This window comes from Hirundo rustica, chromosome 15 (genome assembly GCF_015227805.2).
Source record: "Hirundo rustica isolate bHirRus1 chromosome 15, bHirRus1.pri.v3, whole genome shotgun sequence".
NCBI lineage: Eukaryota > Metazoa > Chordata > Aves > Passeriformes > Hirundinidae > Hirundo > Hirundo rustica.
The window spans coordinates 14,250,608-14,277,885 of NC_053464.1; the positions used below are offsets into that span (position 1 = coordinate 14,250,608).

Consider the following 27,278-nt stretch of genomic DNA (forward strand, 5'->3'; position numbering starts at 1 on the left):
TCCCAGGGAGTTCAGTCTGAACTCAGAACAGGAAAACAGAGCTTCTCTTCAGCTCAGCCAGCTCTGTCTGCTTGTCCCGGGTCAGCAGATGCAGCTGGTGAGATAAAAACCACTTTTCCCATCTCTTTGTAGCTCACTTCTAAATTACTGTGGGGAGTTTCTGCCAAGAAAGCTCCTGTATTGTTCCAGTGATTGGAAAGAGCAAGATTTGGCTGGATGCTTTTACAGTAAAAGCTTCACTGTTTAATGTAGGAAGAAATAATTAGGCAGAGTTAAGGTGTCACTGCATCAAATTTAAAGTTTAAATAATATTTTAATAAGAAATTCATTGGTTTGACAAAAATAACTTTCATCAGCTAGCAGCATCACAAAGGCATGTCTCAAAGTTTGAGGAAGAACTCACCTTCAAATTCAGGAACCATCTAAGATGAAGGCTTTTCCTGAGCACTGCAGCTGAGCTCCTGCCAAGGCAAGCACCAGATCCAGCTCCTCTGCACCTGACCCTCCTTCACTGGCAGGGACAACCCAGGTAAGGCTGACAAAAAAGGGGAATGTTGCTCAAGTAACATCAACTTAGAAGGGAACTTAAATTCCACACTGTGGAAAGCCAAGGACTAAGCAGAGCTCGGCAGCCCCGGTGTCTGTCCTGGTGGCCCTGATCCAACTCTTTCCAGCATGGAAAGACCAGGAACAGCCACCAGGATGGTGCAGGGGGACGATCCAGTGCAGTTTTCTCCACACACTCCGCTTCCAAGTGCTTCTTTGAAATGTTCAGACTTTCCCAATCTGCTCAGCAGCAGAGCAGCTGGAAACAAAAGCCGGTAGTGGAAAACCACTTTTCCAAGCTGGTTGAGCCCTTGCTGTAACAAATGGCATCTCTTGGCAGGAGCAGCCTGCAACACTCCAAACAACACTCCCAGAGTCCAGTTCCTCGTGGCAGAGGTGGCTCCTGCAGTTCACAGCCCTGGTCCTTGCAGGCTCTCAGAGGTCCAGCCCAGCTCAGTGGTTCTGAGGGCAGTTTTTCCTCGTGTGCCCAGGCTGGTGGCAAATGCTGCAGGTCCGTGGTTTCTTGGCAGCAGATCCTGAGGAGAGAGTGCCTGGTCTCTTGGCCTTGCTTCCCAACCCTCTGGAGTATCCATTGCTGCCAAAGTGGTTCAAAGAGTCACCTCCAGACGGGCCTAGAGATAAACAACCTGAATTTAAGGATCTTTGAAAACATAAATAGGTGAGAAACACAAGGTAAGCTCAAAATAGCAGATCAAGGATTCTCAGATTATTCCTGAACCTGTATTTGCTTCAGACTTGTCTGAACAGTGAAATGTTACCCTTTTGTCTTGCAGCATTAAGAGATCTGTGGGAGCAGCACAGGGGAAGCTGATCCGCCTGCCTGCATGCTCTGGTCTGCAGCTGAAGCAGAAACAAATCATGGCAGAGGAGGACTTGGGGTTTAAGTAGTTTTGAAAACTTGATTTTACCCCTACAGGCCCAAACGTCTGAGGAGAAGGAGGATCTCTCACAGACCACATCTCCCCCTCTGTACCTGGTTATGTCCCTTTTTGTCAGTTCTCTCTCTTTTGCGTCCTTAATTTTTTCATTATTTTTGTTCTCAGCATCTTTCCACAGTTTCATCTCTGATCAAAGCTCCAGAATGACTTGCCCTTTCCCTGTACCCCTAAACTAGGGCAGAGGGAGCAGCAGAGTTTTCCTGGCATGCCAGGTGGATTTAAATGTCTCCAGAGAGGGACACTCTATCACCTCCCTGGGCAGCTGTTCCAGAGCTCTGCCACCTTTAATGTAAAGCAGTTCTTCCTCATGTTGAGGTCAAACTTCTTATGTTTTAGTTTCTGGCTATTGCTCCTCATCTTGTCCCTGAGCACCACCAAAAAAAAAACCTGTCACCATCCTTCTGGCACCCACCTTTGAGATATTTACCTGCATTAATGAGATCCCCTCTCAGTCTTTTTTCCTCTAGACTAAACAGGCCCAGCTGCCTCAGCCCTTCCTCATCAGAGAGGCGCTCCAGACCCCTCACCATCTTTGTGGCCTCCACTGGAGCCTCTCCAGCAGCTCCTTGTTTTGCTCAGCTCAGGAGCAGCCCCCAGCCCGGCCGTACCTGGCGCCACATTCTCATCTGCCCACTGGAAGAAGCCGCACTGCTGCTCCCGTGGCTTGGGGCAGGTGTGGAACTGCCGCCCCTTGTTGGGCCCGTCCTTCTGCACGGTGCGCGTCACGGCAGGCTGGTCGCACCCGCACACCGCGCCCGCGCTGCTGCTTCCCGAGGGCTCTCTCCCTCCTCCTGGGCGCTGGAATCCCGCTGGGGCTCTTCCAGCAGCGGGCTGGAGCGGCGCGGAGCCGCGTGGAGCCGCGGTGCCTCCGTCCTGCGGCTGCTCGTCGGCCCAGAGGAAGAAGTTGCAGGCGCCGGAGCCGCACTTGTAGAACTGGCGGCCCTTGTTGGGGCCGTCCTTGCGCACGGTCAGCAGCAGCGCCTCGCTCCCACAGTTGCACACCACAGCGTTCCCATCGTCTGGAGCAGCTGGAGGAGCAGCCCTGGCGGTCCTGGAGGAGTTGATGGAGAGCAGGTGTCCCCGTGCCAGGCTTGAGGTGCCCCTGGCTTGCCTGGTGTCGCTGCTGGCTCTGTTCAGCGAGTGGTTGGCCTGCAGGTGATGCCCTGGCTGGGTGGACGATGCAGGTTGGGATGATCTGTGCAAGTACTTGAGGTCCAAAAGCTCTTTTAGCATCTCATCACAGCCTCCAATGCAGCCGACGAACTCCAGGGGCATCACAGGGGGAACGCTGCCTTTCTTGAATTTAAACTTCAGTCTGCAAGGAAAGGAAGAGTCCAAGTCTCCCAGTTTCTCCTCAAGAGACCTCAATTTATACTTGAAATTTTATTTATTGTTTTGATTCTGCTATAGGCAGAGGCCAGTTTCTCCAAGCCAAGTGCTACTCCAGCTTTCCAAGACTGGAATGGAAAACGGTCGCCCAGCCTAGCCCATGGAAGCCTCTGCGCCAATGTCCAGCAAGGGATAACTGGCATGACCTACCTGTGAACCGGATGGGGTTTACACACATCACAGATGCTCTCGTCCCTGGTCACATCCAGCACAAAATCAGGGAACCAGACTGCAGTTTTACAGGCTGGATAGCCCATGCAGCTGAGGTAGAACCTGTCGTGGGACAAAGGCACTGGATGAGGAAGAGGCAAACTCAAGACAGTTGGGGATCCATTCTTGAGTCTTCTCAGCCATCAGAAATTGTCAAAACTACCATTTTACAGGGGAAATACCTACTTGAGAAGAGATTCAGCTGAGCCCACACAGCTCATGTAGCTGGTGGAATCAGCGAGCTGCACCCCAAGGTTTCCAGGCTTTTACCAAAGGAGGTAAATGAATGCCTGGAGAAACACAAAGCAAACACAGGAGGCTACAAGAGGGAAGGTGACCAACCCGCCATTCTTCCTGGTCTTCAGGACCATGTCGCTGTTGCACTGGGGACATTTCCGAACAGAAACGGGCATTGCTGGGTACACCTCATCCTGCTCTGGAATTTCTGCAGCTTCTCCCAGATACTGAGCCAGGGCCTGGTCCAACCTGTAAAGAAACGAGCAGAACATCCTGGGTGTCTCTGCGAGGAGCAATCAGGTGCTGCAGTGACTCAGAGCTTGCTGCCCCCCACACAGCCGCTGTGAGCTTCTCCACGAGCACATTGACTCAGCACCACATTTCTGGAACAGGAAAGGTGTGGGTACAACATCAGAGGCCAGTGCATGTTTCCATCCCCAAATTTAATCTCAACTGCTCACCTTGGTTTAAACCCTTAGCTGGGAGGAACTCCTGACAGCCTGCCAGGCTTTGAGTCATCCTTTCCCAGGCAAATGCCTACACACAGGGGGCAGAGCTCCAGGGAAACAGTGTGACAGGATCCCTCATTCCAGGCTGAGCCCCAGATAAGCAACCAGCACCTCCCAGCAGAGCAAAGCACAAGGAAGAGGGCAAAGACACTACTCACTTGTTGGCTCTGGCCACAGCTTCAATGAAGACTTTCTTGTACTTTTGGACCTGCTGCTGCAACACTACAGACTTGTCTTTCTTCCCCTCACAGATCAGTTTTAGATCAGCCTCCAGCTCAGCTCGAAGGTCAGGCTTGGACATCTCGTAGCCCATGGAATCATAGCCTGAGGAATATGTGGGATGGTAAGGAAAAGGAAGGAGCAAGTAAGGACTCTGCCATCCCTGTAAGGGCTCTCCCCTCACCTTCCACCAGCCCCATGCCCAGCTGGCCGGGCAGGAAGCGTTGATCTGCCGTAAGCCCCACGTACATCCGCGTCTTGATCGTCTCGATGTGCTCGGCGTGCGTGGCATCAGTCCCTGCAGACAGAGAGGTGTCACTCGAATCAGAGGCTAAGAAGTGATTTCATCTGTGCCCAGGGACAAGGACACAACTTATGGTGAGGAGCAGCACTGCCCTCGTGCCCCACTGCTGGAAATGCCCATCTCCCTGGGTACCAAAGGCGCCCTGCAGGCTCCTGAGGACATTGGGACTTTGCCCTCTATATCCCTTTATTCTGCACATTTAAGTGATTTCTTATCTGCAGCAACATTTGGAGAATTCCCTGGGGAGAATTCCCTCTGCCAAGAGCAAGAGGCCGCGCTGCCCAGTACTGACCAATGCCGTGTTTTTCCATGAGAGCAATGAGATCTGCTTCTGTGAGGAGCAGGGGAGGGCTGGTTTCCCCATCCACCATCTCCACCGTGGTGGGCTGAAAGCGAGACCCTTTCTGGTACAGCGGGATAACCTGAGGGGAAGGAGGATCTCTTTGAAACGGCTTCCTGGTGTATTCACTCAGGACAAAGGCTCTGAGTCAAACAGCCAGAAATGGTCAAAAGAAGCTTAGCAGAGAGGTCTGAAGTTGGCAGTGAAGTGCTGCTTTAGCCTCTCCCGCTTATGTTACTCAAGGGGATTACCTTATCGCTCCACTTGTCGTAAGGATACACTTCCAGGTAGTTTCGGGCCAGGATCATGAGTCCCTGAGCAATGAACTGCTCGTTGGCAATGTCGATCTCCACAGTTGTTTCCTGTCCTTTGGCATCTTGAGAGCAGCAGGCCAAGAAGTGGCGCACGATGAATTCGTAGAGTCTCTGCTCGTTGCCCTGAGATCAAACAGCGAGAAGGGTGAGTGTCCTCCCAGCTGAACAAGACATCACGAAATCAGCGGGATATCGGGTGAGGATTTTGTGCTAATGACCACGTTAAGACTTTTATCTTTATCAAGGAACACAACCCGGTTCCCTCTGGTTACACCCACCTGCAGGCTGCTGGCGTATTTTGTGGGGTGAATGGGAGGGTGAGCCTGATCGGATTTGGTTCCACTCCGAGGGGTTGGCCCACCCTGATCCAAAATCCTCTGTGCAAACTCTCCCCAGTTTGGGTCCTGTGTCTGCTGCTCTACCAAGGCAGAGAGGTTCAGCTCCTTGGGGAAAATGTTGGTCTCGGTTCGAGGGTAACTAATGAAACTTAGGAAGAAAGACAGCAGAGCACTTTCATAATTGCTCCAAGATGTTTCCCATTTTAAACAAAAGGCCATTTAGTTTTAGAAGAATTCAGTTTACCAAGCCAAGTCTTGCTTTCTTACCCTTTAGTGTAGAGTTTTTCTGCTATTGTCATCGTTTCCTTCGCATTTATTTTCAGTTTGCGGGAAGCCAATTTTTCCAGTTCCTGCATTGAGAAGAGCCAGAAAACCCAAAAGTATTAGTGGATAATTCAGAGCAGTGAGTAAAACATCTGTTCAAAGCTCTTTGCAGAGAAACCCTTCCCAGATTTCAAACATACCACAGTGTCCAGGGGCAGGGGCCTCCATTTGCTCTTTGGCTTGCTCACAACATCAACAACAGTCGCTACCGGATCCTAAACAGAGTAAGCAAAGCCCACATCCCCTTTAGGAGTTTACACAAATTCTTCTTTAAAATTTAGTCTTGAACAAGACAGATACAGGGAATGTCTGGCTGAATCTGGATGATGCAACTATTTACAAGCTTTCCTACCTCCATACACATCTGGTAAAGGACCAGGCACGCTGTGTGGTTGAAGAGCCGGTTCCTCTTCCAGTTGAAGACCACGCTGCCGTCTTCATGGTCGTGGGTCACTGTGATGGACAAACAGAGCTGGCTGCAAACAGAGCTGGCTGACAGAGGAGCCACAAAATGGAAATACCACAGAGGAACTTGGAAACCTTCCAGCTCTGCTCAGTGGTCGTGGCAGAGGAAGAGGAAACCACCTCTGCAGCGTTTTATGTTAGCTGCTCCGATGTTTTTCCTTTCTATCCACATCAAACCCTCGAAGATGGAGCCCAGGACTGTGTTTCCCCAGACATACCTTTTATTTTGTAGAAGGCTTCAGGAACAAAGGCCTGGATGGCTTTGAAGCGTTCAACTACAAATCCCAGTGTTGGGAACTGGCAGCTGCCATAGCTGATCAGCTGATCTGCTAAAATATCAGGGAAGATCTTCCGCAGCCTCAGAGTCTGGAATCTGGTGAAGGCAGCACCTGAAGAAACAAAATGGGCACCACAACTGAATATGACAATGTTGAATGATAATCACAGCACTTCAGATCTTTTTAATATTCTGAGCATTAATTTTACTCTGTTTAATACTCAGTTGAAGAAGCTTGTCAGTGTTGCATGAGCTATAAACTTAATATTTGCTTCAAGGAGGAATTTCCTCTTTTCAAGAGGAATTTCTTCACAGAGGAGGCTTTTAAACATTGGAATGGACTGCCCAGGGAGGCGGTGGGGTCACCATCCCCAGAGATGTTCAAGAAACAACTGGATGTGGCATTCAGTGCTCTGGTCTGGTTTACAAGGAGATGATCAGTCACAGGCTGGACTCGATCTTGGGAGGTGATTCTCTTATTCAAAGAGGACATTTCCAGTAAAATGTATGATGCCATTTAGTCGTATCTGATCTAAAAATCAGGTTTATGAGACTGGAGAGAGCATTTCTGCCTCGTGCTGGGGTTACAGTAACAGATGTTTACGTGCCTATCCTGAGGTCCAGCTCCTGCCTGACGTCGACGGCATCGCTGGTTTTTTGGTCGGGCTGGGTGAGGTTCTCACAGGCTGATCTGACAGCATGGAGCGTGATCTCGGAGAACCGGGCTCGGAAAACCTGGAGGTTTGGCTTTGCTGCCACATGCACACAGAAGAGAAATCAGAGTGACTCAGACACCAACAGCAAGGAACAAATAATAAACAGCTATTGAGAGGGCATGCTGTCAGCTGATTCTACAGCTTTCCAACACCTGGATGCATTTCTGGTCTATCACAGCCACATATTTATTAGAATTAGCCAGCATCTAACCTGGTCACAATAAAACTGAGAATTTGCCTCTACTAAAGGAGTTGTTAAACCACTAATGGAACTCAGGCTGATGAAGGTGCTCTACACACCAGCTTTGCACACGTGGATGATCTCAAAGCCGATGTTCTCTCCTTCTCGATCACAGTCAGTCCAGATCACCAGGGCTTGGCACTGCTGGATTTCTCGTTCAAGGGTTCTCTGAGAGGAGGAAAACAACACAGGGAGAACATTCCAGGCCACTTGCTCTGTCATTTCATTGCAGAATGACTCACTGAAGGCAAAATGCAATGCGTATCCATGGAGATGGGTTGTTGCAATAACATTTTGTAATTGTGTGTCTCGGGAGATCAGGCAGCTTTCAAAGGAATTGAGTCATTTATTTACATCTAATTCTGTTAAAAAGTTTGGCTTTGAGCAGGCTGTACCACAATCTGTTTTCTAAAAATGTCTTTTTTCTGTAAAACTGAGACACTCATCAATTCCACCTTGTTGGAAAAAAACATTTCTATTTTCAGCTGTTCCTTCACTGCGCTACTTGTACACGAACAAGACTTTCAGTGTCACAAATGAACAGCATGTATAGTCCTAGGAAATGCAGGAGGAATCTCCTAAACTGCAGAAATTTGGATGTTAAGGACAAAGGTAAGATCATCCTTCTGTCTGGGACAATATTTGTTGAACAAACCCCTGAGCTCAGGGTTCAAAGTCTTAAAACCATGATGTACCTTGATATCCAGGTAATTTTCAGGGCAATACTTCTCAATTTCAGCATCAAAAAGAGCTAAAGGGTTGCAGCTATGCCTGGAAAAAAGAGGAGAAATATGTGTGCATCACAAACTAAAACGCCGTTTTTGAGACAATAACTGGTGCTGTCTAAGTACTGGAATTAATATTTTTTTACAGGCCTTGCTTCAGACAACAGGGAGTTTACGTGAAATGCTGAGTACACGAAAAGCAACAAAATGAAAAAGCAGTCACAGAAAACAGCAAATCTGGAAGGCAACAAGCAGCATCTCCCATTTGAAGCCTGGGTTACAAAGGAGGTAAGGCAGAGAAAGCACCCTAGAACAGCTCCTAGCTGAACAAAGAACACAAACCCATCCCATTTTGGAATCAGTTTAATTCCCCGTGTCTGCCTTGATGTATTTTAACAAGTCTTATGTCTTCAGGGGGTTTTAGCACTCTGAAGACAGGAATTTGAAGCAATATTTTGGCTATTTTCTATAAAATTTGGAACTGATCACCCTGCTCTGCGCCCCAGTCCCTCCCCGCCCCTTTGTCTCTGAGCTTGCAGTGTCCCAAGGATGTGTCAAGGATGAGAGCAGGAGGTGACAGAGCCCCTCCTGTGAGGGCCAGGAGGTGACAGAGCCCTTCCTGCCAGGGGCACGAGACACCAACCATTTGCGAAATGGCATGATAAAATCATGAGCCAGTAAATGTCCTGACACGGATGTCATCACCATGGTAACGTTCTGCAAGAGACAGAGCAAGGAAATTAGTGCCCATCACTCTCCAAAAACTACCCACAGCCCCCAAATCTCCCTTTAGTTCTCAATTTATGCTTCTCCTGCTAATCCCAGAATGGTTTGGGTTGGGAGGGACCTTAAAGCCCATCCAGTGCCACCCCCTGCCAAGGGAAGGGACGCCTTCCACTGTCCCAGGATGCTCCAAGCCCCATCCAGCCTGGCCTGGAACACTTCCAGGGCTGGGGAAACCAAAATTAACACATCATAACAAGCTCTATTCGTGGCCTTATCCTCGATTTTTTGTAGGAAATTTCTAAAAAGCAACACATTTTTGACTGACACAAAACCAGAAAGTTTAAATATTCAGAGCAACAAAACAGGTGGCTGAGCCAAGAAAACAACATCTGACTTCTTCTCATCTTTGGGCAGAACATCCTCATGGCTGGAGCTGTGTTTGGTAACTCCTGACAAATGGCTTTTATTAATTAGTATTTGTACTTCATTAATCCAGCAGCAGATTGAGAGAAAACTCTTACCTGGCCAAACATCTGGTAGTCGTATTCATAGATCTTGTTGAACTTGGAAAACCCTTCTCGCTGGAAAGAAAAGAATTCCTGAGTTTCTGGCTTTTAACAGGACACAAATTTTAATTAATTCTTTTAATTTTCTTTTTTAAATTAATTTTTTTTAACAGGTAACAAATCCATCCAGCCTTGCTTTTGTCCACACTGGGATGGAGCACAAGAGGCACCTGGCAAAGGAAAACCAGGTACTGGAGCTAACAGGAATTGCAGCAAGGGGATGAAAATCCCCTGTATCATTTATGGAGACACTGAAATGGTGATTTCCGAGGTAAGAGGATTTTAAACCATTCCTGAAGGTGGTTCCAGGGTTATCTCCCCATGAATAATGAGGAACTGATTTATTTAATGGGGCTGATAACACCTTTTATTCAAATACAGGAGGTTGGAGCCAAGTAGGGGTCAGCCTCTTTTCCTAGGTGACCACAAGATGAGAGGAAACAGCCTCAGGTTGTCCCAGGGAAGGTTTAAGTGGGACATCAGGAGTAATTTCCCCATGGAAAGGGTTATCAAGCATTGGAAGCGCACAGGGAGATGGTGGAGCCACCATCCCTGGAGGTGTTCAAGGAACAACTGGATGTGGCACTCAGTGCTCTGGTCTGGGTGCCAAGGAGGGGATCACTCAGTAATCTCAGAGGTCTTTTTATTCAACCTCAGTGATTCTCTGATTCTGGTCTAGTAGCACCATAGTTTGGAAACAGCAAGTGATTATGCAAACTGTTACCAGAGCAGCAGAGAGTAGAAACCTTTGGGTTTTTCTTCTCCAAACCACAGCTCGTTTTTGCTTTATTTGGTGACCTCCAGTAAACCCCTGTCACTTGCTGATGCTGCAGGAGTGGTGCTTTTAGACGGGGGAATGCACGCCAATGGATGGTGTCAGTTTCTGAAGCTCTTGTCATACACTGCTAATCCAGGAATGACCCAGGGAGCCCTCACCGTGGAGCTGAATGCCTGGGGAAGGCAGCCCGTGCAGAGGGAGCTGAATTCCCACTGGACTCAAACCACAAGGACCTGACGCTCCCAAATACATTTGGACAAGCGGTGTTTGTCCACAGGACAAAGCCATTCCTGTACCCTCGTGCGTTCAGGGACAAAACCAGCGCCAAGTGTGCCACATGCTGAAGTGAAGTGTCCGTGCCGAGCTCTGCTGAGAGTGCCGGGGCTGCCAAACACCACACGGATCCTCCCCACCCCTGTCTCCGTGCACCAGGGAGCAGCACGACGACCTGTGGTGATCCTACCCGCCGCATCCTGCTGTTGGAGAGCAGCTCAGCGATCCCTCGGGCAGCATCGTTCTTCTCCGCCACGCACAGGACCTTGCGGATCCTCTGCAGCGCCGAATCCTCCGCGGCCCGCGAGAAGAAGCGCCAGGGCTGGGGCAGCATCCTGCCCTTGGTAGACAGCCGCACGCAGAGGTTCATCACAGGAGGTGAGGCCAGGGCATGCTGCTGCTCCGCGTCCCGGGGCCGGATCCTGCCGGGATGGAGGAGGGATCGCTGCTGTCACCGCTCGGCCCCCCCGGGAGGCTCAGGGCAGCCCCTCGGTGCCGCACGGGGATGGAGAAGGCGTCACCCCGCTGCAGACACAGCTGTCGGGGGGTCCCGCAGCCTGTCCCTCGGCTCTCTCCTGTCCTGCTGGGGCTCCCCTCTCTCTCACCTGGGGCAGCGCAGCCCCTTCACCACCCCTGATTCCCCCCTCGGGCTGTCTCTTACCTGGGGCAGAGTTTTCCCTTTCCTTTCGCCCTTCTGGCCCCGCTCCCCCCTCACCTCCCAGCTCTCCCGCGCTCCGCTGTCGCTCCCCCTCACCGTCACGTCCTGCCGTAAAGCGCAGCCGCCGCTGCGGCACGGAACTACAACTCCCGAGATGCCCAGCGGCGCCCCTAAGCGTGCGCCGCAGCTACGCCTCTGTTTTCCCCTTTTCCCGCCGCCGCTGGGCCCGTCCCGGGGTCGGTAACGACAAAGGGCGGCGAAGGTAAAAATAAACAATTCCAACTGAGGAAGAGGAGGAGGAGGCGGCGGCGTCGCTTCCTGCCGGCGGGGTCGGAGGCCGCGAGTCATGTGACTCCAAGATGGCTGCGGGGCCGTGAGGAGGCGGCGGCTCTGGCCATGGCGGCGGCGTGAGGGGGACACGGGGCTGCGGCTGCGGCGGGGCAGGGCCGGGGCTGCGCCGGTGCCTCCTGCGGGGCCCGGCGGTGGCGGGGGGACCGGGGGCGCGTCGCTGCTCCATGTCGGTCCCGTCCTGTGGGAAATATGATCAGCGCCCCTGACGTGGTGGCCTTCACCAGGGAGGAGGAGCTGGAGGATGATCTGTACCGCGAGCCGCCCCTGCCCGAGGAGTACTCGGTGCCGCTGTTCCCCTTCGGCGGCCAGGGCGCCAACCCCTGGGCCAAGGTCGCCGGCTCCAAGTTCACCCGGGACTTCATCCTCATCTCCGAGTTCTCGGAGCAAGTGGGGCCCCAGCCCCTCCTGACCATCCCCGATGACGCCAAAGTGTCGGGCACCTTCGATCTCAATTATTTTTCCCTGCGGATCATGTCTGTGGATTACCAGGCATCCTTCGTGGGGCACCCTCCCGGCTCTGCCTACCCAAAGCTGAACTTTGTGGAGGATTCCAAGGTAGTGCTGGGGGACTCCAAGGAAGGGGCTTTTGCCTACGTGCACCACTTGACCCTGTATGACCTGGAAGCCAGGGGCTTTGTGAGGCCCTTCTGCATGGCCTATATTTCTGCTGACGAGCACAAAATCATGCAGCAGTTTCAGGAACTCTCCACCGAGTTCTCCAAAGCCTCCGAATGCCTGAAGACGGGGAACCGGAAAGCTTTTGCCAACGAGCTGGAAAAGAAACTGAAAGATCTTGACTACACCAGGACCGTCCTGCACAACGAGACTGAGCAGCAGAAGAAAGCCAACGACAAGGGCTATTACACAACCCAGGCCATTGAGAAGGCCAACGAGCTGGCCAGTGTGGAAAAATCGATCATCGAGCACCAAGACCTGCTGAGGCAAATCCGGTCGTATCCCTACAGGAAGCTGAAGGACTCTGAATTCCACCCCTACGAGCCAGAGTGTGCCCTGGAGCGGGCTGAGGTGGGCAGCGATCAGGACCCGGCTGCCCCCGACCCCGCTGAGCCCGGTGAAACTCACCTTTACACCCACGTGCCATCCTACACCCCCAAACTCATCAAAGCCAAGTCTGCCAAGTGCTTTGACAAGAAGCTGAAGACACTGGAGGAACTCTGTGATGTTTATTTTTTCACCCAGACCCTTGACCAGTTGCACCATATCGAGAGGACTTTTCGAGGTGATGTGTGTTACCTCCTGACAGAGCAGATCAGCCGGGCTCTCCTAAAGCAGCAGACTGTCACCAACTTCCTCTTCGAGAACGTGTCTTTCCTGGATGAAAAACCTCCTGAAAAACAGTACAGAGGCTGCCAGGGGCTCGGCGAAGATGCCGTAGATGAAAAGTGTTCGGAAGAGTCCCTTGCTCCTAAAGTGGTCATCAGCCTGGGCTCCTACAAATCCAGCGTGGAGTGCGTGCCCATCAAGATGGAGCAGGAAATGGAGGACTCCGAAGAGCCCAAAATGTCCGAGTCCGTGATGTCTGAGCACCAGGAGAACCTGGACTATCTGGATGCTGATATCAAAGGCAGCATCAGCAGCGGGGAGAGCATCGAGGTGCTGGGAACGGAGAAGTCGGGCTCCGGGCTGACAAAATCGGAGAGCCAGGCCAGCCTGCCCGTCATGCCCAGCCCCCAGGCGGGCCGGAGCAAGGTGGGCAGCCGGCGCACGGTCAGCGAGGACAGCATCGAGGTGCTCAGCACGTGTCCCTCCGAGTCCCTCATCCCAGAGGATTTCAAAGCGAGCTACCCAAGTGCCATTAACGAGGAGCCCTACGCGGATGACGACGAGGGAGGCCTTCGCTTCACCCCCAGAGCGAACCCGGGCCTCGACGATGGCCAGGGCGACGCCTCGAAGCAGGAAAGCTTAGTGCAGGTGGACGCTGCCTGTTGTATCGGCAAGGAGAGCCCCAACTTCCTGGAGCCCCTGCCCGAGCTGGGGCAGAAACCGTGCGAGGAGGACGGGGTGGTGCGGATCCCCCCGCAGCCGTACCGGCCGGCCGAGCAGGGCCTGCGCGGGGGCTTCCCCTCCTCCCAGGACGGCCTCTCGGGGGGGCTCCTGCCCTACGAGCTCGACTCTCGCTACCTTTCGGGCAGCAGGGAGGTGAGTAAGAGCAGCCTGGACGAGTGCTCGGACTCCACGAGCTACATCAGCAGCGCCGCCTCCACGTGCTCCGACAGGACCCCGTCCCCGGCCCACCTGGGTGGCGCGGCCGGGGAGAGGCACAGGAAGAGGGCGGGGCAGAACGCGCTGCGCTTCATCCGCCAGTACCCCTTCGCCCACCCTGCCATCTACTCCCTGCTCAGCGGGAGGACCCTGGTGGTGCTGGGGGAGGACGAGGCCATGGTCAAGAAGCTCGTGACGGCGCTCTCCATCTTCGTGCCCAACTGCGGCGCCTACGCCAAGCCCGTGAGGCACTGGGTCACCTCCGCGCTGCACTTGGTGGATTTCCAGAAGTGGAAGTTGATTGGACTCCAGAGGTAAAACCCGAGGATCTGTTTGCTTTAATAGGGTTGAGGTGTGTGGTAAGACATTCCATCTCAGAGGGCAATAGGTGTGCTAGGGAGGTCTCTTAGTTACCAACACAGCTGCCACATTCTGCTGGTGGGATTTACTTTGGAGAAACAGTAGACTTGTCTCTTTGTGTCCAGCCTCACCTGAGAGTTAATGTTTAAAACATCTGCTGGGCGCTTGCTGCCTGCCTCAGATGAGTTACTTGGCCAGGAGGTTTTTGCAGAGAGAACAAACACCTGAGTCCTGCTGGGTTCCTGGATGACGTGGTACAAGTGTTCCTGGAGTGCTCTGCTTTGCCATCTCCTACTGGAGCTCTTCTCATGTTTCTAGCTGGAATTTTAGGGTAAATGGTGCTGTGCTGCAGGAGAGGTTTTTTTCTTGTGGAGCCCATTGAAAAGGTGATGAGATCTGTAGGTCATAATTGGAGTGCAGCACCCTGATCTGTGCTGGTGAGGTAGAAAGGCCCCTGGAGCTGTGCAGGAGCAGTGTTGGGATTGTAGGAAACCTCTGCTTAGGGTGAGAACTGTCCCGGAAACAAGTGCCCCTTCCCAACACCCATTCCTGAGCTGTGGCTTCACAGCTCATATTAGCAAAGAGTGTTTGCTCAGCTCAAGGGCCCTGCCCTTGCTGATGTTATGAAAAGGATTTTTCTGTGTGTGTGTGTTCCAGGATGTGTTCTGTGCTTTGGGTGCAGGTATGGCAGGGGATGGCCATTGCTGTCACCAGTGTGGAAAACATGAGTCAGAGTGGCAGACAGTGCTCAGAGGCGGGCTGAAACAGCTCCTACAGGAGTGTTTGTAAACAGCAGGAAAATGAAAACACAGAAACCTGCTTTCTGAGCTGCAGAGTGTTGTATTGCTGGGGGACGTGGATGGTGAAATTATCCAAAACTGAGAGTTTGCTCTCGTTTCTGTGCTTGTGAGGCAGGATGACAGCTCTGCCAACAGCTGCTCACAAGCTTTCTGTCTATCAGGGAGGTTTTTAAAAACCCCAAGTGTTTACTCGTTGCTCAGTGTTTGTGGTTAGATGCAATTTTTATAAACAGAAGTCTTTATTTAAGAACTGCTTGTAACGTGTCAGTCATCTCAGCTCTCCTCCGTGGAATGTTAATTAAGTGTTCAGTTTAATGTGGGTGCTCTCCACAAACCATTTGTAGGAGGGCTCTGGGAAGGAATTCAGAGGCTGAGCTATTCATTCCAGGAAGGATCCTATGTCTCCTGAAGCCAGGTGCTGCCTGGGCATGGGGGCAGCCCCTACACCAGTTGGGGCTCCCAGTTCGAGGCTGGGAGCTGTATCTCAGCCCAGCAGCCATCACCACAGAGAATGGAGGAGCTGAAGGGTTTGCGTAGGCTTGTGATTTGCATTTCAATAGCGTTAGGTTAAGCTTGGTGGGTAATTGTATCATTGTGAGCGCGCTGCTGTGGGTTTGCACCTGAGTGACAGATAGCCAGGCTGAGCCACGGGATGTTGTGGGTTAAGGATGGTTCTCTGTTTTAGCAAATGCAGAAGGTTCTGCTCCACTCAGGGCTTCGACCACCTCAGAGCAGCTCTCTCCCAAAGCGATTTGGGGGGGGAACATGGAGCTCTCGGAACGGAGGGATTGCTTTGGGTTTCTGAGTCACATTGATACGCTTCCAGCTGCTGTTAAGACGTGTCTGTTCACCAGAGATGTCCCATCACCCCCTGTCCCAGTCTCTGAGGGAGGAAGCTGACCTGAAGCATGGTGGTTTATGCTGTAGCATGCACAGTACAGATCAGGGCATGTGGGGCTCCAGAGAATCGAGGTTTCTTTGGGATCTGGCAGGCTGGAGAGCCAATTTATCACCTGCTAGGCTTTATTCACCCACAGAGGTCTTGCACCAGCTCCTCAACCACAGGGAAACTACACGGGATGCAGGGCACGGGATGCAGGGCACGGACACACCCTGCTGCTCAATTTCGGTTCTCCTCCAGCCGTGACCTCTCTCTTGCCATTGCAGGGCGGTGTCCCCTGCCGGGGTGAACGTGCTGCACGCGCTGAGCAGGTACAGCCGCTACCTGAGCATCCTGGACGCCGACAGCAAGACTCTGCGCTGCCCCCTCTACAAGGGCGCCGTGGTGGCCCGGCTGGCCGACCACCGCACGCAGATCAAGCGTGGCAGCACCTACTACATGCACGTCCAAAGCATCCTCACCCAGCTGTGTTCTAAAGCCTTCCTCTTCACCTTCTGCCACCACTTGCACCTTCCCATCAGCGAAAGGGAACCGGAGGAATCCGTTGTGAACCGCAGGATGAACTTCCTAAAGCTTCAGCTGGGCCTCGCCAACGAAGATATCAAAATCGTGCAGTACTTGGCCGAGCTGCTGAAGCTGCGCTACATTCAGGAACCGGGGCAGGGGGGGAACCCCCTGCTCAGATTTGACTACGTTCCCAGCTTTTTGTACAAAATCTAGCCTTGCACAGGCCGTGTGCCCGCGTGCTGGGAGTCTGACAGAGCTCATCCGTGCTTGACATTGCCGCTGCCTGCAGTAGCTCTCGCCCATCGGGAAGGGGCCGGGGGGGTTGGTGTCTCTGCTCGGCAGAAATCCCGGGCGTTGGGATTTCTGGGCGTTCCCTGTAGCCAAAAGCGTAGGTGTTCCATCACATAAACCATCGGGCACTCTGTAAATGTTAGAAGGGGCACTGGTAAAGTGGATCACGGCAGCATCCCAGAGGGGAGCTGGGCAATCTCGGGGATCAATACTGACTAGTGTGCAGCCCCCCCATATAGCACAGCGTCCTGCATGCTTCTGCCAGAGCCCTGAGCACTGTCAGTCCCTTCTGGTGAGCCAGGGCTGTGACCAGAGCTGTAAAAGCCGTGTGAAGTTTTGTATCCGCTGATGTGACTGTCATGTGAGTGTAGCTCAGAGCCCCCTGGCAGAGCAGCAGCTCACAGGTCTGTGCACAGCCACACTGGATGGTTTCCCTTCCTGCACTCCCTGAGTTTTCTGGGCACTTCCCAGGACAGGTTGTCCCTGGGTGAGTGGGAGCACAGCGGAGGCACACGTGCTTCTCTCCAGAAGGGGTTTCCCAGTTTGTCCCAGCTCTGTTAAGATCAGGAAGGTGGAGGCACTCCCTAGAGCCGGCGAGCCCCGAGGCGCCAGCCGCTGTGAATGTAGAGCACTGTGCCTTGTTCATTTGTCACGTCCGATTTGCTGGGCGGCTTCGAGCAGGCTGGAGGGAGACTGGGAATCCCCAGAGCGTGTCAGGGGTGGCTTTCTAAAGACAGAAGGGAACTGAAGGAGGGTGAGGGCCCTCTTTTTAGGTGCTTTTTGTGACGGGGAAATGATGTGATTCAGCTGGAGCCACGCTGTGAGGCAGCAGGCTGTAACCACAGGCTGCCTGGCTGGCAAGGTACAAGTGCTCAGGAGAGATTGGGGATGAATGTACTGGATTCTGTGTTCTATCCATAATAGTTTATTTTATTTTATTTTAATTTTTGTTGAGGAGTTGGCGTTTGTGGTAAAACAGGGCTGGCATCGCTGCATGCTGCTGCTGGCTGAGCCGTTGTCACATCCTGACTACCTCTCCTGGGTGGCTCTGGATGGGGCAGAACTCCTGCTCTCTGAGCCTGGGTACTGAGAACTTTTCCTTTCAAAGCTTCTGTGCCATAAAGGATGTACCACCAATGTGGCGACACTCCCAGATTGTTCCTGTCAGAGCTGAAGGCTTTGTGCCCGGGTGCAGCACTTCCCTCTCGGGTCTTGGTAGGTGCCCGGTGCCACGTGGCAGTAGCAGCTCCCAAGGTACTTCTAAGTAAGAAAAGTCTTGCTAGGAAAGCTAATCTTGGTTTTAATTCTTTTTAATGCTGATTATGGGGTGAGAACAGCTGAGATCGTACAAGAGCTGATCTGTTCTTTGGTTTGTTGTTTGTTTTTTTTTTTTAAACTTCTGTTTGTGGTGATAATGTGAGGCAGCTTTGGAGATGAATGTGATCTTCCTTTTGAGCCCAGGAAGTTTCTATGTACAGCTTGGGCCCCACTGAGACTCGCTGTGAGACCTGCACTCCTCCAAAACCATGTCCTGGAAGCAGGGAGGCTCCTTGGGGAGCATCTGTGCCTCAGCACCATGCCACCTCCTCCTCTCCCCTGGAAAGGGCTCTCTGGGGTACAAACCAACAAGGGCAGAAAGGCTGTTTGCAAGGTTATTGCTCTTTGTGGTGGCTCAGCTGAGTTGGCCTCGTGGCACACTCCAGAGGGATTTCCTGCGTCAGGGGTTGCTTGTGATGGTGTTTTGAGGTCGTGGTTGGAAGCAGTGTGGTGTGGCAGCGTCTCTCTGGGGCTGCTCACCTGTTCAAAGCCTTTTCCTGTCCTACCTGTGCCCTCCTGTCTCGTGTGAACCGAGTCTGCTGGTGAAAGGCCTCCGTGTCCATCAGACTGGCTGCTTCCTGAAGTGACTCAAGGTGCCCCTGATGGATTCACGCACACCCAAACTTCCACACTAAAGCTGAGGTGAGATTCCCTGGGGGAAGAGGCACTGGTAGATGAGTAATGCAGGTGACACCAGGCAGATGAAAGCTCCCAGCATCCCGCTCTGGAGCTGTTGCTCAAAACAGGAGCTTGTTTCTTGCTGAAAAACCACCTAGTGCTGTTTGGGTTTAAGGAGGGAGGGAGGGACAGACTTTTTTCCTGCTGACTCACTGACATCTTCCTCCAGCATGGAGTGGGAGAGATGATTCGTGGTGGCTCATCTTAGTCACAGTGGTCTCGACCTGCGGTGTTCAGCTGTGCTCATAGATTGATAAATAACTCACTTCTTGCTCCCTCTGTCCAATCTGTAGTATCTGATGTTCAAGGCCGTGTTGAGCAATACTTGCACTACCACCTAACCTGCTTCACCTCTCTGCCACAAAGCAGCTCGACTGGGGAGGAAGCCCCGGGGGCTTGGCTGGAACATCACTCCATTCCCGATTCCCAAGGGGAGCTCTGGGATTATCTGCAACTGGGAGCTGTGGAGAAACACCCCCTGGAGTGCTTATCCTCCTCTCAGCAGTGTAACCTCTGAACTTGGACTGGAAAGGAGGAGTTAACACCGGGCTGTGGCACCTCAGTGCATTTGGAGCCCTCTCTGCTTGTGGTGGCAGAAACTGGGAGGATTCCGGGTGCAACTGGTGTTTTGGGAGCTGAATTCCTCTTTCCTCTGTAATTTCTCTGTCTCTGTTCTTCTGTTCCTGTACAGCACAGAACCCTGTATTGGCACTTTAGGACTTTTCCCCATCTCTGGTGTGGTACCTCACCAATTCCTGAGGTTCGCAGACTAACAACAAGCCACGACCTTTGCACTGATAGCTCCCTCCACGAGTTCTGGCACGCCTGTCGTCGTCTTGCCCCAGCCATCCTTCCGCGGGGAGCAGGGCATGTTCCTGGCAGTGGCAGTGCCATCCCCACCAGCCTTTCAGCTGCCAGAGCCAGCGGTGCCCTGCATGGCCCTCCCCTGCTTCCGTGAGTGCCGCCAGCCCAGCATGTCCCCGCTCCCGCACGGCCACGCTGGCTCCTCCTCGCTGCCAGCAAGAGGAGGTGTTGGACCTGCCCGAGAATTCATCAGAGCAGAATTCATCCCCCGGCCAGGAGGGAGGGAGAGCTCCTGTTCCCCGTTCCTGCTCTTCCCAGCCCCTGCTCTGCTCTCTGCTAACCCGCCGCTTCCAGCTCCCACCCCAGGAGGGTCAGCCATAGCTGTAGGTGATCTTAACCCTACAAAGGTCTCATTTCTCAGAGAACAGTGCTCAGATTTCCTTTCATCGAATAGCAATCACTTCTGAGCGGCTCCGCAGCTGCCTTGCCTCGGCAGGGAGGAGCTGCCTATACTCTAGCAATATTCACCGTGGTGGGAGGGTGGCAGAGGCACTCCAGGGCTGGGAGCTGATGGCTCTGTGCCCCTAGGCCAGGTCTTCGGGTTTTATTGCACCTGAGGGTCTTGAGCCCCCTGCTCTGGTGGTGGGGGCCAGCCCACGCTGCAGATTCCGGGAGCTGGGCAGGACCCGGGGCTTGTAGCAGCACAGTGAGCAGGCTCCTGTAACAGGCTGTGAGGGAATTCAGGGAGCTGCCCAGGCTGCAGGAGAGCACCTGCCCCAGAGCACAATGTCACAGAGCACCAAACTGCACCCCGATGTTGGAGGGGTCACAAACCCCCCGCCCACTGCTCCCCGAGATGGATTGAACTGGAAGGCAGAAGCAGGGTACCCGGTCCTGCCGGTGGCACGGCTGCTGGCACGGGGATGGGGCTGGGCTCGGAGCTGCCTCTGAGGGCTGCCAGGAGGCTGTGATGAATTCTCATCTTATTTTAAAAGCACTGTATCCTATTCCTGCATGTTGAGTTCCGTGTGTGTGCCTGTGTGTGCCGAATGCTTGCGTCAGTAGTTAGGGCGAGTGTGACCGGGAGAAATCCAAGAAGCATGTCTTAGTGTCGTGCTGTAAGTGTTACTGCACAAGAGTTTAACAGATGTTAACACCAAATGACTAGTCTGAGAAATGTACTTTTAAAAAAAAAAAAAATATTTATTTGGGTTCAGATATTTTTGAAATACAAAAAAAAAAAAAAAAAAATTGGTCGTATTTTTTAAAGCTTATAATTCTTGTCATACATCGTGGTTAAATTCTTCATTTTACCGTGCTTATTAAAAAATGGTTCAACCTAAGCTTTGTGCCAAGGGGTCTGAGAAAATAGTGGAGGATCTGGATAGGATGGGATGGTGATCCCAGGAAGGGATGTTCAGGACAAGGCTTGGCCTTGTCATAGCCTGTGGAGGTGGCAAGGCACATAGGATGAAGGAGAATCCTCGAGGCTGAAACCAGGGGGACTTTTAGTGGCTTTGAGGTTTCTTGTGCAGCTGCAGCCCCGTCCCTCACACTGCCGTGGGCAGGGTGTCCAGGGAATGTGAACAGACCAGCCTCAATCTCACCTGCTGCTCCACAGCCAGCAGGAGCTGGATGGCACCTGGCCATGAGGTGAGCGTGACCTGGTGCTCGGTCCCAGTGGTGACACAGCAGTGAAGGGCTGCTGTCCCCACGGGGGTTGTACTCGGGTCCCCGTGCTCCACATGGGAGGGGAAAGGGCAGTAAGAGCCAAAGGAGGAGCTGCTGCTGCAGTTCCACAGGGAAGCGCTGGGAGAAGGCACTGGGGTGTTGGTCTCAGGCTGGGGATTGTGAGCATGCCACGATCCCGGGGACTCCCGTGGCTCCAGGAGCGGGCATGGCAGTGTCCCTTTCCTTACAGGACAGGCAGCCCCGGGAGCGGGAACGTGGCTGCGAAGGCTTCTACCTCTCCCTTCAGTGCCTTCAGCTCCTCACGGTATTTTGGGTCCTCTAATTTGTCCTTGAATTCCTTCAGCGTGGCCTTGGGGCTCATGTCCTTCTGCACGCGCAGAGCCAGCTCGATCCCTGCCAGGATGGGAGATGTCTCGGTCAGCCCTCGCAGCTGCTGCATCCCAGGGCTCTCCCAGCCCTGCTGCTCCCTGGGACACAGCCCCGCTCCCTCCCTCCTTCCCCTCTGAGGGACTTTCTGCCCTGGGAAACAAGTTGGAACTCCTGAGGACAACTGGGAGAAATCTGCAGAGAGGGCAAGCTTTCATCCCACTGCCTGTGCAGAGGGGAGAGTTTGGCTGGTCCCAGCTGTGGCCAGATGTCCTCCCCCACATCCAGATGTGGTTATTCCTCATTTGTGGGTGTGCTGCTTTGCCAGCTGTGGGGATGGCTCCAGCGTGGCTCAGCTGGTGCCTCCTCACCCTGGAGGAGCTGCCCTGGCCCAGGCCGGTGCTGGAGCTGAGGCCCAGCCCCACAGGCTCACCTCTGTGGATATACTGAGCCACCTTGCGGAAATCGTCCTGCCGGAAACCGCGCGAGGTGAGAGCCGGCGTCCCGAACCGGAGCCCGCTGGGGCGCAGGGCGCTGACATCACCTACACCACAAATTGGCACACGTCACCAACCCTGGCACCGAAACCACCGCCTGCAGGAGTTCAGCCCGGCTCCTGGAGAGCACCAGGAGCTGTGGGCAGAGCCTGTGGGATCCTCACCAGGGCACGTGTTCTTGTTGCAGGCGATGGAGCAGAGCTCCAGCACCCGCTCGGCCCGGCCGCCGTCTGTGCCTTTGCTGCGCAGGTCCACGAGGATCAGGTGGTTGTCGGAGCCCCCTGAGAAGAGAGCGGGTTTGGTGGGCACGTGGGCTTGGGGAAATGCTGCTCCCACAAGGAAACTTCAGCAAAAGAAGACTTGAGATTGGACAAGGGGTGAGGTATTGCGCCAACAGAGCCCTGCCCACGGTGTCCATGCCCTGGTCAGCCCCATCCTGCCGCCAAGACGTGTCCTCACCTGTGACGATGTCGTAGCCCATCTCCATCAGTGCTGATGAGAGTGTCTTGCAGTTGGCCACCACCTGCTGCTGGTAAGCCTTGAACTCGGGTGTCATGGCCTGGTGCAGCGCCACGGCAATCCCTGTGGACAGAGGCGGGCCAGGGTCAGTTTTGGGGGTCTCACCAGCAATGGCATTGCCAGCAGAAGCGATAATGGAGCTGAACAAACTAATGGACTGATCCTTTCTTTACCCTCACCAGGCTGGTGGCATCGCCATGAGCCAAAACACAGGGTAGGACAGGCTTGGGGCACTCCTGGGGCAATCAACCAGCTGCTTTTTGCCCCAGTGTCCCCAGCCTGTGAGCCCTGTAGGGCAGCTGGAGCGTCCCATACTGCTGCTGGGGCTCAGAGCCCTGCCAGGACACCTTTTCCAGCTCCCTCAGCCATGCTGGAGCTGGCAGCCAGCCTGGCTGCATACCTGCAATGGCGTGGTTGTGTGGGCCTCCCTGCAGCCCCGGGAACACCGCCTGGTTGATGAGGCTCTCCAGGTTGTAGAGGGTCTCCTTGCCTGTCTTGGGGTCCACGCTGCGGGTGCCTGCGAGACAGGCAGGACACGGTCACAAGGCAGCACAGCCACCCTTCTCCCACGAGCTGCTTTCACCCCCTGGTTTTTCCTCTTCAAATCTGAGCCAGGGTTAGCCCAGGGAAGCTCCCCCAGACTCTCCCAGGATCTTCCTGCCCTCCCTCTTTCCCGGTTGGAGCAGGAAGGAGCGTTAACTCGCGGCGTTTCTCCCGGCACCCCAGGCACGTCAGGCACCTTTGCGGTAGAAGATCATGCCGGCCCTGCAGCCCCGCAGGGTCTTGTGGGTGGTGGTGGAGACGACGTCGCAGTGCTCGAAGGGCGAGGGCACCACGCCGGCGGCCACCAGCCCACTGATGTGCGCCATGTCGGCCATGAGATAGGCCCCGTTGTCGTCGGCGATCTTCCGCATGCGGGCGTAGTCCAGGTTCCGCGAGTAGCAGCTGACGCCTGCGGGGACAGGCGATGAGGAGGGGACAGGAGCACGTGTGCAGCACCCTGGGGCAGCCCCAGGACCACGCTTGCAGTGCGGACAGCCCAAGCTCCTTCCAGGCTGGGTGGTGTTGTTGGAGGTTTCCTCCTGGCACTGCAGCATCCATGCGGGTGCTGCTGGCTTCAGGGAGCCATCCCCACCCAGGCTGGGGGTCGGTACAGGTGTGATCCCCCTCTTCCTCTCCCAGGTCAACCCCAAGACCGGTTACATGGATGTGTGTGATCCTTACCTGCTACGATCAGCTTGGGGTGGAAGAGCCGGGCGTTCTCCTCCAGCCGGTCATAGTCGATGTAACCGGTCTTGGGGTTGACCTGGGAGAGGAAGAGGAGGGTTCAGCCACCTCGCTGTGGTGAAGGTCAGCTGCAGTGCTGTCCTGCTGGAGAGGGTGCTGGCAGCCTGATGCTGGTGCTTTTAACTTGAAGAGGCACCAACATTGATGATAACTGCACCCTGGCTCTGGCTGGAGCAGCTCTCTGTACCTTGTATGGCATGGACTCGAAGAAGACAGAGGTGGCAGAGATCTTCTTCTTGTCCGTCATGAACCCGTGGGTGAGGTGGCCGCCGTCGGGCAGGTCCAGCCCCATGATCCTGCCGTGGGGCTCCACCAGGGCCGTGTACACCGCAAAGTTTGCGGGTGAGCCTGCAGCCAGAGCACACTGGGCTGGTTATGACTGCTGGGGCACACAGAGGCCTGGGCAACTGTCCTGGCTCTCCTGAGCACCCCGATACCTGAGTAGGGCTGGACGTTGACTCCCCATTTCTGGGGGTCGAGGCGGTAGGCCTGCAGGGCTCGCTTCTGGCACAGCCTTTCCAGCTCGTCCACACACTCCGTCCCGCCGTAGTACCTGCAGTAAAGGACAGGGCAGGGGGTGAAACCAAACCCATTACTCAGAACGGTCCCCGTGACCAAGCTGGGGAGAAACTGGGGTGATTCCCCGTTTGTGCAGCCACAGCAGACGTGACCCTGCTGGTCAGAGTCTGTCCTGGAAGAGCCTGGCTGCCAGCATAAGGACATCGCTTCCTTCCCTGAGGTGAGGCCTGGGGGGTTCTTCTCCCACCCTGAGGGTTTGGGTTGCTGTGCCTTGGCCCCAGCCCCATACCTCTGTCCTGGGTAACCCTCAGAGTATTTGTTGTTCATGCAGGATCCCAGGGCCTCCAGGACTGCTCGGCTTGCAAAGTTCTCTGATGCAATTAACTCCAGCCCCAACCTCTGCCGCTGCTTCTCCTTCTTGATGATGCTGTGCACCTTTGGGAGAGGAGAGAAATGGCTTCACCCATGGTGGCTCTGCACAGAGATGTGGATGCTCCACCACAGGGACAGGGCTTGGAGAGGGGCCTGGAAAGGTGCTGGAGAACGGATCCCTTCTTGGTGCAGCTGATCCCAGCCGGTCACAGAGAGGGCACAGAGGATGGATGGGTTCCAGCAGCTCAGCCTTGGACCCTGCCATGTCCCTGGGGTGAGGTCAGCACCCCCATGGCTGGCTGGGGGTGAATGAAGCAGCTGGGCAGGAGCCAGGAAGGGGCTCTCACCTCCGGGTCGTTGGTGTCCAGCGGCTCCAACACCATCTTGTTATGGGAGGCCCAGAGCTCGGCGCTGGGGAGGCCCTGTGTTGAGTTCGCCATGGTGCTGCTGCTGGGTCCGAGTCACCTGCCAGGGGAGCAGGGAGTCTGTGGGATGGCAGCAGGGCTGCGTGCCTCCACATCTCCCTGTGTGCTGCCTGCTGCCGTCCCATGTATTCCCTGGGAACAGCCATGGGCTGTTGGGTGAGGAAAACACACACAACCCTCAGGCTTCCCCTGCTGATTTAAGATCAGTTTGTTAATTGCAGTGCTTTGATAATGTCCGATACTCTCCCATCACCACCCCTCCCTGAGCTCCCCCTGCCCAGCCCAGCAGTGCCTGATGTTTAATTTCAAGGGCAGGGAAGTGCTCATGCCCACAGATCTCAATTTTAACACACGCTGCGATTCCCACCACGCTTAAACCTCTTGGCTGCTTTCCCCTGGGCAAAACCCCAGCAGGTCAGAGTCCTGCCCCAAACCCTGACTGAAGCATCTTGTGGAGCTGAGAGGCAGCAGCTCTGCCTCTGCTTGGTTCCATGGCACGGGTGATGCCCAGGCCTGGCAGGAGCCCTCTGGCCCAGCTGATGCCACTGCTGCTCTTGGGGAAGGAGTAACAGCCCAGCTGCTGCCTTGGCAGAAAACAATGCATCTTTGTACTCATTAACCCTGCAAGGACGGGTGAAGGTCCGTGAGCAGGTTATTAAGCAATCCCGCATCGTTTCCTTGTGCCAAGTTGCCGAAGTCCATTCACGGCGCCCTCACTGGGCAGGGATGCTCAGCCATGCTCTGGCCCAAGCCCAGGCCTCACTGGCAGGGTGGGAATCCTCACTGCCCGAGAGGCTGGGCTGGGCTGAGAGCTGCGAGGGGAAATGCTCTGGTGCTGGGCAGGATGCCTGGGTCCTGCATGTCCCCTCAGCACAGGCTGCTGCAGCACTCACACTCACTCTTCTGGCTCAGAGGGGACAGAGCTGCCGTTCCCAGTCAGGATGAGACCCCCGCACCATGTCCCCTCAGGTGGTGGACAGCTGGCACCTCCCCTGGGGAACCCCATTCCCGCAGCTCTATCTCCACCTAGTTCTGCACCCCCTGTATCCCGACTCCATCACCTCCCACATCCCGAGAGCCTGGTGCCGCGGCCCTCTGCCCTGCCCCAGCTGGCGGGGACCGGCGCTGCCTGGCCGCTGTCGTGCCCCAGCCCTGCTCTCCCCACGCCGCACCCCCGATCGGATCCCGATCCTGGCCCTGGCCCTGTTCCCGGTCCCTGATCCCCGGTCCCGGTCCCGGTCCCGGTCCCTGGTCCCTGGTCCCTGGTCCCCGGTCCCGGTCCCGGTCCCGGTCCCGGTCCCGGTCCCGGTCCCGGTCCCGGTCCCGGTCCCGGTCCCTGATCCCCGGTCCCGGTCCTTACCCGATCCTGATTCCACCACTGCGCGGGAGCCCGCGCGCTACCATAGCCCGGCCGGGCCCCGCCCCTCCGCGCCGCGACCAATCAGCGCCGCGCTCCGCCCCGGGCCCGGCGGCGGGGAATACGCTGGGGAAGGGTCTGAGCCAATCAGCGCGGCGCTCTGCCCCCTCCCCGCCTCCCATTGGCCCGCGCCGGGGCGGGGCTGGCGGCGCGGCCCGCACGTGGCGCCCGGGGCGCGGGTGACCTTGGCCGGGCCGGGCGGGGCGGAGCGGGGACCAGCGGCTGTCACCCCTCCTTTGCTGTCACCCTTCTTCTGTCACCCCTCCTCTGCCGTCACCCACAGCTCCAGCCCTGCCTGCCGTGCTTCTCCCGCAGCCCTGCGGTGTTCACACTGTCCCGCGACTTCCCTCATGAACCAAAGGAAGGGATACCCCAACACTCTGCAGCGGGCAGGGAGCATTTCCAGGCACCCCCAAAACCCCCCAGCCAAGACCGTGTCTCCAGGACAGCTGGTGTGCCAGGTCCTGGCACAGGTTGGGCGCGTTGCCGCAGTCGTGGGGAGCGGAGCTGGCCCTGTCCCCCCTCGCTGCAGGGCACCCCGGTGCCCGGAGGGATTTCTGGGTGCCCAGGAGGGAGAGATGCCAGGGGGATGAATGGCGCACGCAGGAGAGGGGCCGTGTTTTCTTCATTCTCCAAACCCGAGTTAGTGGGTGGGCTTGGCCAACCGGGCAGAGGGAACCTGCACCCTCTGGGGCTTCAGGGGTTAAATTAAAATACGGCAAATTGAGGAAGAAGATCAGGGAATAAGTGATCCTACTAAATTCCTCGTGATCCCAAGCCACGGGAAAATGGGGCAAGGCAGTGTGAATCACTCGGGAGAGGAGCAGCAGACGGGGAG

General features: G+C 55.0%; 3 protein-coding genes across 5 annotated transcripts; 1 reads left to right on the forward strand and 2 right to left on the reverse strand.

Moving 5' to 3' along the window:
* Positions 1–293: 293 nt before the first annotated feature.
* TOP3A (DNA topoisomerase III alpha) lies at positions 294–11,408 on the reverse strand. 3 transcript variants are annotated; one of them, XM_040079376.1, is made up of 20 exons: positions 11,211–11,408; positions 10,647–10,878; positions 9,361–9,420; positions 8,757–8,830; positions 8,084–8,159; positions 7,448–7,556; positions 7,040–7,183; positions 6,373–6,543; positions 6,042–6,142; positions 5,830–5,904; positions 5,633–5,715; positions 5,306–5,513; positions 4,965–5,150; positions 4,666–4,795; positions 4,254–4,367; positions 4,009–4,174; positions 3,447–3,590; positions 3,045–3,167; positions 2,114–2,820; positions 294–1,178 (listed from the first exon to the last, which is right to left on the reverse strand). In XM_040079376.1, exons 2-20 carry the CDS (start codon positions 10,824–10,826, stop codon positions 1,000–1,002), a joined length of 3,030 nt encoding a protein of 1,009 aa, XP_039935310.1. In that variant the 5' UTR covers positions 10,827–10,878; positions 11,211–11,408; the 3' UTR covers positions 294–999. The 3 variants fall into 3 exon arrangements, with proteins under 3 accessions (XP_039935310.1, XP_039935311.1, XP_039935309.1); XM_040079377.1 differs by lacking the exon at positions 11,211–11,408 and adding an exon at positions 11,172–11,200; XM_040079375.2 differs by lacking the exon at positions 11,211–11,408 and adding an exon at positions 11,118–11,186.
* Positions 11,409–11,606: 198 nt separating this feature from the next.
* On the forward strand, positions 11,607–20,684 carry SMCR8 (SMCR8-C9orf72 complex subunit). Its single transcript, XM_040078871.1, has 2 exons — positions 11,607–14,002; positions 16,016–20,684. The coding sequence occupies exons 1-2, from the start codon at positions 11,655–11,657 to the stop codon at positions 16,467–16,469; spliced, it is 2,802 nt and encodes a 933-aa protein (XP_039934805.1). The 5' UTR covers positions 11,607–11,654; the 3' UTR covers positions 16,470–20,684.
* On the reverse strand, positions 20,528–26,458 carry SHMT1 (serine hydroxymethyltransferase 1). The gene is made up of 12 exons (XM_040078872.2): positions 26,384–26,458; positions 24,946–25,063; positions 24,516–24,661; positions 24,145–24,260; positions 23,895–24,055; positions 23,645–23,726; positions 23,160–23,372; positions 22,821–22,937; positions 22,361–22,483; positions 22,066–22,182; positions 21,838–21,948; positions 20,528–21,431 (listed from the first exon to the last, which is right to left on the reverse strand). Exons 2-12 carry the CDS (start codon positions 25,036–25,038, stop codon positions 21,262–21,264), a joined length of 1,449 nt encoding a protein of 482 aa, XP_039934806.1. The 5' UTR covers positions 25,039–25,063; positions 26,384–26,458; the 3' UTR covers positions 20,528–21,261.
* Positions 26,459–27,278: the final 820 nt, after the last annotated feature.

Excerpts from the sequence above, each read along its gene's own strand:
- TOP3A (XM_040079376.1), bottom strand. The coding sequence starts at position 10,826 with ATGAACCTCTGCGTGCGGCTGTCTACCAAGGGCAGGATGCTGCCCCAG. Across the intron at positions 8,831-9,360 it reads ACTACCAGATGTTTGGCCAG|AACGTTACCATGGTGATGAC; the intron begins GTAAGAGTTTTC and ends TGTCTCTTGCAG. Across the intron at positions 4,796-4,964 it reads ACGACAAGTGGAGCGATAAG|GTTATCCCGCTGTACCAGAA; the intron begins GTAATCCCCTTG and ends CCTTCCCCTCAG.
- SMCR8 (XM_040078871.1), top strand. The coding sequence starts at position 11,655 with ATGATCAGCGCCCCTGACGTGGTGGCCTTCACCAGGGAGGAGGAGCTG. Across the intron at positions 14,003-16,015 it reads AAGTTGATTGGACTCCAGAG|GGCGGTGTCCCCTGCCGGGG; the intron begins GTAAAACCCGAG and ends TTGCCATTGCAG.
- SHMT1 (XM_040078872.2), bottom strand. The coding sequence starts at position 25,038 with ATGGCGAACTCAACACAGGGCCTCCCCAGCGCCGAGCTCTGGGCCTCC. Across the intron at positions 23,373-23,644 it reads CCCCAAGCTGATCGTAGCAG|GCGTCAGCTGCTACTCGCGG; the intron begins GTAAGGATCACA and ends CTGTCCCCGCAG. Across the intron at positions 22,484-22,820 it reads ACACAACCACGCCATTGCAG|GGATTGCCGTGGCGCTGCAC; the intron begins GTATGCAGCCAG and ends CTCTGTCCACAG.